Source organism: Capricornis sumatraensis, chromosome 20, assembly GCF_032405125.1.
Source record: "Capricornis sumatraensis isolate serow.1 chromosome 20, serow.2, whole genome shotgun sequence".
Lineage (NCBI taxonomy): Eukaryota > Metazoa > Chordata > Mammalia > Artiodactyla > Bovidae > Capricornis > Capricornis sumatraensis.
This window is the reverse complement of record NC_091088.1, coordinates 16,325,042-16,339,090: the sequence shown is the minus strand read 5'-3', so window position 1 is coordinate 16,339,090 and position 14,049 is coordinate 16,325,042. Positions and strand designations below refer to the sequence as shown.

At 50.2% G+C, this 14,049-nt stretch overlaps 1 protein-coding gene across 1 annotated transcript; it reads left to right on the top strand.

The window, feature by feature from the left end:
* The first annotated feature begins 891 nt into the window (after positions 1-891).
* On the top strand, positions 892-14,049 carry KCNG4 (potassium voltage-gated channel modifier subfamily G member 4). The gene is made up of 3 exons (XM_068992237.1): positions 892-950; positions 1,455-2,214; positions 13,279-14,049. Exons 1-3 carry the CDS (start codon positions 892-894, stop codon positions 14,047-14,049), a joined length of 1,590 nt encoding a protein of 529 aa, XP_068848338.1.

Below are 14,049 nucleotides of genomic sequence, written 5' to 3'. Positions count from 1 at the left end.
TTGGATGAGTCACTTCAGCCCTCAGGCTCTGGCTTTTTCACTGGGAAAACAAGAACGCTTGGGAAGGCTCCCTTGATTTCAAAATACTCTTTTCTCCGCAGGCTGCTCATCGTTTTCTGGCCGTATGTTGTAAATGAAGTAATGCACGCAGAATAACAGACCATTGTGTGCTGAGCAAGTGTGAAATGCATAGGCTGTGATTCAACTCTTCGCTGCCTGCTGGAATCCAACTGGCTCTGAAATTGAGAAAACTTTTATTTCCATTCAGCCGCTGAGTTTTCCTCTCGATTGGAGTGCATCTCGGAATGTAAGGTTATAGACGCTTCGGAAGCAGCTCTGGCTAGAGTGAATAGCACAGAAAACGGTTGTGGGAGGCAGAGGATGAGAAATACTGTGGCGATGACCTTCTTTAATGCATGGGCTAAATCTGAAATCCTTCCTCTAAGTCAAGCGTCCCAAACAGGTCTGAAACGGAGAGAGCATTAGAGGCGACTTCATTTCACAGATGACAAGACCAAAGCCCAGAGAGGGGGAGTAACTGATGCAAGGTCACACAGCAAGGTGGCTGAGACAAGCAGCCCATGAACGCGGAGAAGCACTGTCATTGATAGCAAAGTCCTCTAAGTGGGAAAGCAAGTAAAAGGGCTGAGGCAATGGTTGTGGAGCTTCTCCTGGGAGTCAGATGCTGTGCCAAGTACAGTTCCTCGTTACTTAACTTTTCTGGGCCTCAGCTTCCTCATCTGTAAAATGGAGATATTAATGTCTACCTCAGGGGGTTGTTGAGATGACTTATCATAGGAAGGGCATGTGGATCAGTGCCTGGCATGTCAGAAGCATCTAGAAGGGTGCTTAATATACACCTCATATGTATTATTGCCTGTAACCCTCACTATGCCCAGTGAGGTGGGCACCCAAACTGCCCCAGCTGAGCAAGTGAAGCAAAGGGTTCAGTGAGGCTGAGAAACCCAGCTGGGGTGGCAGTCTGTAAGGGATTACAACCTGGCAGTGAACTTGAGAACCTTTTACACTCTTAAGCTCTATTTTCAATAACTATACTTAGCAAGGTTGGGTGAGTCCTGTCATTGGCATAAGGATGCTGAGAACAGAGAGGTTAAGCTGCAGGCCCAAGATCACACAGTCTGGAAGTGACACAGCTCTGACTTGTCCAGCTCGGGACCAAGCTCCCCGAGTCCCAGTCCATCTAGTGCCTGTTCCAGGGAGATTCTTCTGAGATATAAATAAATGCTCCATCAGAGAAGGGATGTCATTATGTCCTTTCCTACACTGATAGATCCCAGGTGCATAGTAGGTGCTCAGTAAATCTTTGCTGGATGAAAGATTAAAAGGATAAAGAATGCAGATGTGGGAATGCACACATGAGGCAATGCGATCTAGGACTCTGCCCTGAGACTGACGTCTCCTTCCTTCCTTGCTCTTGTCCCTTCTGGCGCCAGGACTTCCGCAATATCCATGCCTTCCCGAGACAGGGGCCTGCATGCCGGACACCATCCCTTCCGCTCCTGCAGCCCTTTGAGTCCCTTCTTGTCGGGCCCCGTGGAGCCGCCGTCCATCAAGGGCATTTACTACCGCAGGGCCCGGAAGGTGGGCGCGCTGGACACCTCCACAACCGCGGACCTGAAGAAGGAGATGCTGGTCAACGTGGGGGGCCGGCGGTACCTGCTCCCATGGAGCACGCTGGACGAGTTCCCGCTGAGCCGCCTGAGCAAACTCCGCTTCTGCCGGAGCCACGAGGAGATCGCGCAGCTCTGCGACGACTACGATGAGGACAACCAGGAATTCTTTTTCGACCGGAGCCCCAGCGCTTTTGGGGTGATCGCGAGCTTCCTGGCTGCCGGCAAGCTGGTCCTCCTGCGGGAGATGTGCGTGCTGTCCTTCCAGGAGGAGCTGACCTACTGGGGCATCGAAGAAGCCAACCTGGAGAAGTGCTGCTTGCGGACGCTGCTGCGGAAGCTGGACGACCTGGCCGAGCTGCGCCGGGAGGAGACCCTGCAGCGGCAGCGGGAGGCTGGGCGGCCCACCGTGCACACGTCCCGCTGGGGGCTCTTCATGAGCCGGCTGCGCGAGATGGTGGAGAACCCGCAGTCTGGGCTCCCCGGGAAGGTCTTCGCTTGTCTGTCCATCCTCTTCGTGGCCACCACAGCGGTCAGCCTGTGCGTCAGCACCATGCCCGACCTGAGGGCGGAGGAGGACAAGGTGAGTGGTCCATCACTCCATCAGGCGCGGGTGCCCGGGACCCGTGGGACTGGGGGCCCACGAAAACGTTTTCAGGTCTTTTCAGACCAGAGGCAAGAAGTGAATATGATCCAGTGTGGACTGTGTTCATTTTCAGACCAAGGCAGTTGTAAAAGATATTTTATACATTTTTTGTTTTTTGAGAAAGAAGCACATGAAGGGGACCCATGAAAGTCAGGAGGGGCCCTGTCCCTGAGAGCAGACGCTGGACAGTGTGGTCTTAATGGGCAGAGCTGGCCCAGCCCTGCCTCTCCTAGCTCTGTGAGCCGAGAGAATGACTCCAACCTCTCTGAGCCTCAGTTTCCTCCTCCATGAGACAACTGACATCACTGTGAAGGCTCACACACTCAGTGCACCCATCGTGTGTTAACTGAGCAGCTGTTCTGTGCTGAGCAGTAGACCAGGTTCAGATTCCCTGCCTCCTTAAGCCAACCTTCTCATGGGCATCTCAGCTCTGACATTACATTGTCAGAGGAATAAACTAAGGCTCAGGGCACTTAGCTTCTTCGGAGTAATCTAGCGAAGATGCCGATGACAGAAGAGATCCTCAGCCCTCATTCCTGACCCTCCCAGTCAGTCCCTCCCTCCAGGGAACTCATGGAAGGGTCAATCTAAAAGTGACCCTGCCCCAAGAGGCCAGAGCAGAAACATTTGCTTGCCCACTCCTGCCCTCTCTGGTAGCTCAGTGGTAAAGAACTGTCTGCCAATGCAGGAGCTATAAGAGATGTGGGTTTGATCCCTGGGTTGGGAAGATCCCCTGGAGGAGGGCATGGCAACCCATTCCAGTATTCTCACCTGGAGAATTCCACGGACAGAGGAGCCTGGTGGGCTACAGTCTATGGGGTCACAGAGAGTTGGACATGACTGAAGTGACTTAGCAGGCCCTGTCTTTCCGGGAAGCTGTGAGATAACCCTCCTCCCCACCCCCACCACATACCCCAAGGGGCCAGATGGTCTGAAATGTGAGTTAAAAACCTAGCCTTTTGTTGGGAAGGTTATTGGAGAGCTTCAAACTGAGAATTGGACTGTTTCCTAAGTGAAAATGTTGCTCTATAATCCTCCATGGCTCCCCATCACCTGACTCATGGAGCTTACATTACAGCAGAGAGAGAGCGCCGATCATTAAAACATATGCAGAAGGTTATGCAGGCTGTGGATGGTTTATAACCAGTGTCAGTTGACCTAAGTTTTCTTCCCTTAAACATGTATTCCAGGGACGATCAGAGAAGTTTGCAGATAGAGAGGACATAGATATAGAACCAGTCGGTGCTTCACACTGAGTAGGCTCTCAATAAATATTTGTTCAATAAAGCATCTTGCCCAGTCTATACATGTTATGTTATAAAGCAAATCAATCAAGATGTTTTGACTTTCAGACAGTTTTTTCCCCATAGAGAGGACTGTAGCTCTAATTGTGGACTTTTTTTTTTTTCATTCTTTAGCACAAAATTATGTGATTTAAGAATTTTCTTGTTCACTGAAATATTTACGTGTGGACAGTGCAATTGAAAGATTAGGACAAAGTAAAGCGCCTCAATCTCCTATGCTCCAAGGTTGCCCTGGATCCTAGTTGCTGAAGAAAGACTCTTGGATTTTTCACAAGCCTGTGGGATTTTCAGGGAGCCAGGATTTAGACTGTGCAGAGAGACAAGCTCTTTACAAAGCCTAATGCTTTTAAAATTACCCAGGGTATGAACCCAGATTGGTGTGACAGGGACATGGAAAATTCAATTAGAGGTGAGTGAGAATCCTGCAGAAGCCGTTCCTACTCGTGGAATGAGAGAGGTGGTATTCCCAGTCCAGTCACAAGCTCCATGCAACTGGGTGCTCTGCCTAGAGAGGGGCCACGAGGCCCTGCCCTCCAAAAAAAAAAAAAGCGTGTGTGTATTTCACTGTTCTGATGGTAATTCAGAGAGCCTGGAGGTTGAAGACCAGGCGGGCTTTGTTTTTTCAAACCATGCCCTTACATTTACATAAAAAGATAATGTTCTTTCTCAGCCACACATGCCTGGTATTTTGTATTTGGCCTCTGGACATCAGTCTGAAAGCAGCGATTCAGCCCTGGCTGCAAAGCTGGGCTGCTGCTCCTGGGGACAGGCAGTGCCCTGGAGGTGTGGGGGCCCAAGTTGTTGTCCCAAGGGGACAAGACCCACAGAACTCCTCCATCAAACATAGAGAAGGTGTCACCCTGGGATGGAGAATCAGCACACATGCAAAGAAAGCACTTTCCTTCCCTTTTTCTTCTAGCTTCTTACAGCAATATTCCTTAAGTAAACTTGGCAGTTGAGGAGCAAGGTCTATGCCCAAGATTGCAAATTAACATGGAAGAGGGAGAAGTAGATGGACAGGAAGGACCAAGCCAAGTACCTAAAGCCCCTCCGGAAGCATGTGGACTTCGCTGGGTTCCCTGGCGGAGCTCAGCCCCAAAGGAATGAGAGAACTGATGCTTATTAAGTGCCCTTCAGGAGGCTGGCATTGGACAGGATGGACTTAATCTTTGTAACAGCTTAAGGAAATGGATGCTGTAGCTATGACCATTTTGCAGATAAGGAAACTGAGGCTCAGGGAAGTTTAATCACTTTCCTAAGCTCAAAGTAAGGAAGTGGCACAGCCAGGATTTGAGCTCACCTCCACCTTGCTCCAAAACCTGACCCCTCATAACAGAACCTTCTTCTAACCCTCCTGGGTTTGAATCTTGGTTTCCACCCCTCATGAGCTCAGTGATCTCGAGAAAGTCACTTACCTTCTTTGAGCCTCAGTTTCCTTATCTGTAAAATGGGGATGCTGTTAGCCCTTTCCTTCGGGGATTATGGTGAGAATTAAAAGAGTAATATTCGTGTAACATGATTGGAACAATACCAACACATAAGAAGTGCTCAGAAATATTAGTCATCATCATTATTCACTTATCTGGTGCTATTTAACAGGAAGTCATCACATTTATCCTTTTATTCATTCATCAACAGTCATCTGTGCCAACTAAATCCACCCATCTAGATGCTGCCTATCAGACAAATTCCTCTTTCCTGGAGCTCGTATTCTGAACATCCCAGCTCCATTTTTAAAGTTCACATAACATAAAATTAACCATCTTAAAGTGAACAATTCAGTGGCATTTAGCAAAATTCATAATGCTGTGCAGTCAACACCTCTATCAAATTCCAATATATTTCTTTTTTTAAAAAAACTTTCCTTTTAAGTTCCAGTATATTTTGAAGAGAAAAACCTGGGCCAATCAGGCAGCCACTCCCCACCTCCACGCACAGCCACTGGCAACCACCAGGCTGCTTTCCATCTCCGTGGATTTTCCTGTTCTAGACACTTCTTATAATGGAACCCTAAAATATGTGGCCTTTTGTTTCTGGCTTCACTCCCTCCATATAATGTGTTCAAGGTTCCTCTGTGTTGTAGCCTATGTCGGTACTGCACTGCTTTTAAGGGCTGCATAATATTCCACTGTCTGTAAATGTCACAGTTTGTTTGTCCATCCGTCCGATGATCAGTTCCTCAGATTCTTTGCTTCCCTCTGCCGGAGTCCTCTGCCACGGTTGTCAGCCCTGCCATTCAGCCCAGCATCTTTGCTGGTCAGAACACCTTGTCCTCCCTCTGGAGGAAGCTGCAGGTCACTGGGCAGCTACAGCTGAACTCTTGGTCCTTTCATCTTGACCCCCTCCTCCCTCCTTTCTGCTACCCGGCTCTGCCCCGGGACAAGCCCGTTTGTCTATGTGCCTCTATTTCTGCACCTGCAAACGAGGATAATGGCACACCTGCTCAGACGGAGCCCTAGGACCGATGGTCTAGTTCTCCTGTGTGGGCACAGAGCCAGCACTGGCTGTTTTCCCCCACCTCTGGGACCCGCTCAGGACCCCCCACGTGCGCATCTGCTTTGCTCCTCATGCTCTCTCCCAGCTCTCAGGACCTCAGGGGATAAGCACAGGCATGTGCTCTCACATCCCCCCACCCCCACCCCCTGCCCTCATTTTAGCTTCCACTTCCACCCAGAGGCATGCTTGGGACTTCAGGGATGTTGAGAAGGGACACACTCTGGGTAGCAGCTCTGCAAAGCTCCCCGGGTGGGGGCGGAGCCACCGGGGGGGAGCTGAGGGTAGGACCTCAGGGCTCTGCGTCTCCCACCCCCTCGTACCCTGTGCTGTGCCCCCACTCTCACGGGGACTGGGAAGGAAGGCATAGAGATTTTTAACGATCAGGTGGATCCCCAGGGGTCCCTTGCTGGAAGAATTCTCTCCTGCTGTGGTTGCAACTCACCTTTTGGGCTGCAGGCACCCCCTCCCCCACCTTGGATAAAAAGCCTCCCGCTGGAGCCAGCACCTCCTCCTCCATGGTCCTCCTTTCTTGGACCATGAATCAGCTCTGTATAGTACTGCCCGCTCTCTGTAGCTTCTCTGTGTTCAGTGACGTTTGGTGATGGCTTTAGAAAAGTCTTAACTTGCTTTGGGGAGTTTGGGGGTTCCTCGCCCCCAGCTGAGTCTCCCTAATATCTCACCCAACAAGCACCAATCCCCATTTCCTGGACGGGGGGGCCCCCTCTCCTGAGTACATGCTTCATGCTGTCCCTCCTGCCTCACCATGCTCCCCTGGTGTCTGGAGTGTTCAATTCCTAACCTGCCCCTGCTTGTTCCACACCCTCCTCAGAGCTCTCAGGGTTTCTGTTCAAGGTGGGGCGGGGGAGGGAGAGGATCGTGGAAGAGGCCCAAAGGAGACGAGGGTGGCAGAGAGAGACCTGGCTCTTGCAAGGCATGAGTCAGCACCGCCAGCACCCGGAGACTAGGACCAGAGGCACAAATGATGGAATTCATGGCCGGGAGGGAGACGGAAATGCTGAATGGAGCCGTGAGACCAGCATTGAGCTAAGAGGGTCAGACTGGCTGTGTTCCCAAAGGGGAGCTGGCAGGTGCTGCTACGAGAGAGACAAAGGGTGCAAGGGAGGCTGCAAGGTCAAGACTCTGGCCCTGAGTCCCCCCCAGATGGAACTTCTAGAACTGGCCCTGGCTGTCCCTGCAGCCGTCTGCCGGACAGCCTGTCCAGATGGTCCCTCAGGGACAGTGGCTCTGTCCTCAGAAAGACCCATCCACCCCCTGACCCCAAAGCCCTTCAGAGCAGCTCCACTCCGGAGCTTTGGGGAAGGACGGGCAAGACTGTGGGCCACCCGCTTCACTGTGCCCAAACCGATGCAGCCACTCAAACTTGGGTTTCTTTTTTATTGTGATATAATATACCATCTAATGTTCATCCTTTTAAGGTGCACAAATCAGTGACTTTTTTAGTATGCAGTTGTGCAACCATCCCCACTAATTCCAGAACATTTTTATCACCCTAAAAAGCAAACTTGCACATACTTCTGGTTACTCTCCACCCCCCGCTGCTTTCCACCAGCCCCAGGTGACTGTGAATGTACTTTCTATCTTCATGAATTTGCCTTTTCTGGGCACTTTATTCAGTTCAGTCCCTCAGTCATGTCCGAATCTTTGTGACCCCGTGGACTGCAGCACACCAGGCCTCCCCGTCCATCACCAACTCCTGGAGTTTGCTCAAACTCATGTCCATCAAGTCGGTAATGCCATCCAACCATCTCATCGTCTGTCGTCCCCTTCTCCTCCTGCCTTCAATCTTTCCCAGCATCAGAGTCTTTTCCAGTGAGTCAGTTCTTCACATGAGATAACCGAAGTACTGGAGCTTCAGCTTCAGCATCAGTCCTTCCAATGGCACTTTATAGATACAGAATAATACAATATATGGTCTCTTACGTTGGCTTCTTCCATTGAGCATAAGGTTTTCAAGGTTCATCAGCTTTGTAGCACATGTCAGAACTTCCTTTTCGTGGCTGAATAATATTCCATCATATGGACAGACCATATTTTGTTTATTCATTCATCTGTTGTTGAGCATTTAATTTCTCTCCACTTTTGGGCTGCTATCAATCACACCGCTCTGAATCTTCATGTACAAGTTTTGTTTGTGTGCATGTGGGTTTTCAGTTCCTTGAAGAATACTCTTGGCAGCAAAATTGCTTAGTCATACAGCAAATGTATGTTTAAGTTCTCAAGGGACCACCCATCTGTTTTCCACAACAGCTGTACCAATTTATATTCCCACCAGCAACGTTTTGGGGGGGAAATTCTAATTTCTCCACAGCCTCAGTAACACTTGTTTGTTTTTATCCAAGTATTACTGCTTTACTGTATATTAGTTCTAGGGGTACAACAGAGTGATTCGACATTTTTCTCCCTTGTACTCAATTTAAAGATATTGTTATAAAATTCCAGCTGTATTCTTTGTGCTATATATCACATCCTTGTATCTTATTTATTTTATACCTAGTAGTTTGTACCTATTAATCCCCTGACACTTATTTTTTGTCCTTACAATCACAGCTGTCCTGGTGAGTGTGGAGTGGTATCTCATTGTGTTTTGATTTCCAACTCTGATTAAAAAAAAAAAAAAATCTTTTCATGATAGAAAATTTGGGGCATTGGCAGAGTAAATAGAATAATCTAACGAACCCCTAATTACTACCCATGACTCAGCCTTCCAGACTGTCGAGAGCCTGCCACTCGGGTTCTCTCTCTCCAGCCCCTCCCACCTCCAATTGTTTAACATCGTGATCATTCATTTTATGTTATTTTACAGTTTTATGGGATAAATTTATATACATTGAAATGCACAAGTCTTAGCTGTTGGATGTAACAAATGGGGCACACCCATGTCACCCACAGCCCTGGTTGGTATGGAATATTCCCATCACCCCAGGATGTTCTTTCAGGTTCCTTTGTAGTCTTCCCTAGCCCATCCAGAGGCGGCTGCTGTTTCTGTGATTCTGTCCACCTCCCGTGGGCTTAGCCTGCTCTTGGACTTCACCTGGATGGAAACATCACCCCTCATCTGCCTGTGACATTGGTCATGTTGTCATGCCGTTCACCCCTCCAGCCTTCCCAGGGCTGCTCATGTTTCTCTTCATCGCAGGAGGGAATCAGAGCACCCCTCATTCCCACCAGGGACAAGTGCCCCCACGAAGGTGACCAAGCACCCCCGTTTGCCCAGGACTGAGGGGAGACTTTCTGGTGACCTGGAACTTCCTGTTGCTCCATCTGGAAAGTTCGGGCATACCAGGATGAGTGGTCCATCCTACCTGCAGAATACAACCAAAAACCTCCTCAGAGAAGGTGACTCTCTCCTTTCCTTCTGTTCTAGTTTTCCTCAGATACTGACTCACCTGGAAGTCATTTTCTCAGCTCGAGCCCTGTAAATCCCTACCACCCCAGCACCGGCTGCTCGCAGGGCATTTCTCTGAGGACCAGTGCTGGGAGGTTGGTTTAGGATGCAGAGCTGAGCAGCAATGCAGGGCTGACTCCGCACAGCACTTGCTGCAGTGCAGGGAGGTGGCCGGCGGGAGGTGGGTGGTTCATGCCCAGAATATCCAAAAGCTGGCACCAGAGGCAGAGGGAGGAGGGCCCACAGAGCCTTCTCTGCCTCCCAGGAGTCACCTTCCTGAACTACAGGGTCACTGGTCTGGGGAGATTACTCCCAGGCCACCCAAGGCTCTTACCCCAAAGGGAAAACTCCCCAAATGTCAGTGATGAAAGGGGCCTTATAGAGAGAATCTGGCCTAGAGTCTGAAAAACTTCCAGGTGCCTCTGAGTCAACAGGAGAATCTGCCAAAATGCAGATTCCTGGGCCACCCTCCAGGGCTTTGATTTTGTGATGTGAGCCCCAGAACCCACATTTGTAACAAGCACTCTGGGGGATTCTGCCGCAGGGGTTATGAATCGGCTTTGAGAAATGCCGATTCTGTCCCACTCTCTTTATCAGGAGGTAAAGCCCAGAAAGGGGCAGTGACCACTGAAAGGTCACAGAGCAAGTTTGCAGCAAGACTGGGGAGTCGGGACCCAAAACTCCTGAACTTTGCAGAACCCCGAAGCAAACCCCAGGCAGTCCTGGCAAAGAACTCTTGTGTTCTGGAGAATTTCCTCTACTTCTTATAGAATTCAGGATAGGAGAAGGTATAGTTAGCCTTCAACTGAGTGGGCAGACTATGTCTGCGACCAGTGGGTCATCTTGAACAGGCAGCTGCCATGTTTTGTGTATCCGCAGCAGGCCTGCTAACTACTTCTCCTGCGTTATTCCGATTGGTCACAGCTCTCCCAGGGCAGAGAAACAATAGTTCAGGGGGGATGAAGGATTTGCCTAAGTAGGTAGAAGTGAACCTGGGTCACAGACACTCTGGACTCCACGCCCTCAACCGCACCCCCACCAACTCCCACCTCTTGGATCAGAGAGGGCAGGGGAGAGAGCTACCCAACTCAAGACCGGTGAATAGAGATCAGGACAGCCCAGCCCCCTTTTCCCTCCAAAAGTCAGACAACAAGAACATTTCAATTTAGCATTCCTGTGAGCCCAGGCACTGGAAATAATTCCTTTTTCCACCTCAGAGGTTTTTAATCCAAAGAAAACCGCAGTTGTCAGTGTGTTGCTTTTCACTTAGCCAACCGGCTTCGGCCATTCATTCCCTCATAGGTGGAGATGCCAGAGATCTAGCAGAGATGGAGATGGAGATGAGGCAGAGGCAGATGCAGACCAAGAGGGAGCTAAGGTGATAAACATATAGTCGGAATGTTTAGAGTCAGGTTCTCAACTCTGGCTTCCCATGAGAATCATTGATGGGGCTTCTGGAAAGTTCTACCACTCAGGCTCAAACCTAGATGTCCCAGCCTGGGCATCAGGATTTTTCAAAGCCCCCCCAGGTGATTCTAACATGCACAGTCGAGGCTGAGAACCTCTATACTAGAAACAGAGCTTCTCCAACCTTATTGTGTGCATAAATTATTGTTAAAATGTAGATTCTGCAGCTCCCAGGGGAGGCTTATGCTTTTGGTTCCAGGACACACTTTGAGTGGCAGAAGGACTAGCGGAAGTCTCTATTGGGGGCGGGGGTAGGGGTGTGAATGACACAGGGAGGAAGCCACAGGAGCCCCACCTGGCTGGGATCTCTTGGGAAGGAAATAGTTGCAGTCTGCATCACAGGGCTGTACTAGGAATGGTGGCATCCTCTGCCCTCCCCACCCACCCACCCCTAGCCTCCAAGGCCCCAGAAACCACAGCTGCTTCTCTGGTCCTTCACCTCCAAAGTCTAGCATGGGACCTGGCACAAGGTGAGCCCTCCATGCATTTTTTTTTAAGTAATTTTATTTATTTATTTGTGGCTGCGCTGGGTCTTCATTACTAACCGGGCTTTTCTCTAGCTGCCGCGAGTAGGGGCTACTCTCTATTCACAGTTGCGGTGCACAGGCTTCTCATTGCAGCGACTTCTCTTATCGTGGAGCACAGGCTCAGCAGTTGCGGCAAATGGGCTTTGTTGCTCCACAGCATGTGGGAATCTTCCTGGACCAGGGATCAAACCCACATCCTCTGCATTGGCAGGTGGATTCTTTACCACTGAGCCACCAGACAAGCCCGCCCTCCATGTGTTTTGTTGGATGAATGAATGAGGGATCGTGTGCAAAGAAGTTAAAAATAGTCTGTAGTCTCCAGGAGACCACCTCCTCCGAATGTAGGCTCAGGCAAGTTATTTCAGTGCTCAGAATCATTTCCTGGACTGTCAGTGAAGCTGCTCATGGCATCACTGTGGGGCCTAAATGACGGCACCAGATCAGCACCTGGTACACAGAGCTGCTTATGTTGGTAAAGGAGAAAGCTGGCTGCTGTAACCAAGAGGCTCCATGAGAGAACGGCTTTCAACACAATGTGCTTAGTCGCTCAGCCGTGTCTGACTCTTTGTGACCCCATGGACTGTAGCCCTCCAGGCTCCTCTGTCCATGGGGATTCTCCAGGCAAGAATACTGGAGTAGGTTGCCATGCCTTCCTCCAGAGGATCTTCCCAACCCAGGGATCGAAGCCAGGTCTCCTGCATTGCAGGCAGATTCTTTACCATCTGAGCCACCAGGGAAGCCCTTCAACACAGCAGACACTGGTTTCTCTCTCACCCAAAGAAGGACCAAGGAGAGTGGGCAGCTCTCATTCTGAGACCCAGGTTTTTCCCACGGTGATGCTTATCCTTCCTGGGGCATCGGTCCCGTCTGCTGGTTCTAAGCTGGGTTGCAGGGCAGGCTGGGTAGTCCCAGCTCACAGGAAGGGGAGAAAGAGTGCAAGAACTCACACCCACCACTAAAGTCCTGGAACTGGAGGGGTGGCGCATCACCTCTGTTTACATTCTTTGGGTAGGGACTTGGTCATTTGGCCACACTTAGCTGCAGGGGAAGCTAGATCAGGTGGTTTCTGATCTAGCTGATAGGCCATGGGCGCAGCTGCAACTTGAGAACTACAATAAAAAGGGAGTCCTGGCGGATGACTAAGAGTCTAAAACACAGCTCCACTGATATAGAGATACAGATTAATGATAGATGGATAGATAGAATATAAAGACTATACACTATACAGAGAATATATAGAGAATATATATTTAAATGTTTATAGTATAATGGGCTTCTCAGGTGGCTCAGTAGTAAAGAATGTGCCTGCAGTTCAGGAGCTGCAGGAGACATGGGTTCGATCCCTGGGTCCGGAAGATGCCTGGAGGAGGGCATGTCATCCCACTCCAGTATTCTTGCCTGGAGAATCCCACGGACACAGGAGCCTGGTCAGCTATAGCACATAGGGTCCCTAAGAGTCAGACATGACTGAAGTGACTTAGCACACATATATTACATCAATCTATTATAACATATATAATATATGACATGTATTCTAAATATTAATACATTATTATTACTAAATATTAATGTGTAGCAGTATGTGTTCATATATTAATAGTATATTTAATATATGAAATATAGAGGAAATATATTTAGTATAGACTCAGCATAGCATTTTTAGTAGAGACTGTACATATGGGATCTGTGTATATGAAATCAGTCTCAATATCAGTACAGAGCTCTAGAAATGCTTTCCAGCATGGTTCTCTTGCCATTTCTGGTGCTCGTCTCTCTATCCTGCGTTTCCTCGCCTCTCCAGGGGGAGTGCTCACAGAAATGCTACTACATTTTCATCGTGGAGACGGTCTGCGTGGCCTGGTTTTCCCTCGAGTTCTGCCTGCGGTTTGTCCAGGCCCAGAACAAGTGCCAGTTCTTCCAAGGGCCCCTGAACATCATCGATATCATGGCCATCTTCCCCTACTACGTGTCCCTCGCCGTAACCGACGAGCCCCAGGAGGACGGCGAGCGGCCGGGTGGGAGCTCGTACCTGGAGAAGGTGGGGCTGGCGCTGCGCGTGCTGCGGGCTCTCCGCATCCTCTACGTGATGCGCCTGGCGCGCCACTCGCTGGGGCTGCAGACGCTGGGCCTCACGGTGCGCCGCTGCACGCGCGAGTTCGGCCTGCTCCTCCTCTTCCTGTGCGTGGCCATCACTCTCTTCTCTCCTCTGGTCTACGTGGCTGAGAATGAGTCCGGGCGGGTCCTGGAGTTCACTAGCATCCCAGCCTCCTATTGGTGGGCCGTCATCTCCATGACAACGGTGGGCTACGGAGACATGGTACCCAGCAGCGTGCCGGGCCAGATGGTGGCCCTCAGCAGCATCCTGAGCGGCATTCTCATCATGGCCTTCCCGGCCACGTCCATCTTCCACACCTTCTCGCACTCCTACCTGGAGCTCAAGAAGGAGCAGGAGGAGCTGCAGGCTCGCCTCCGCCGCCTGCAGAAGGCGGCCATGGCCAGCGAACACGAACTCCTGAGGGACGTCAATGACCTGAGCCTGGAGGGCCCTGCCTTGCCCATCGCATACATTTAA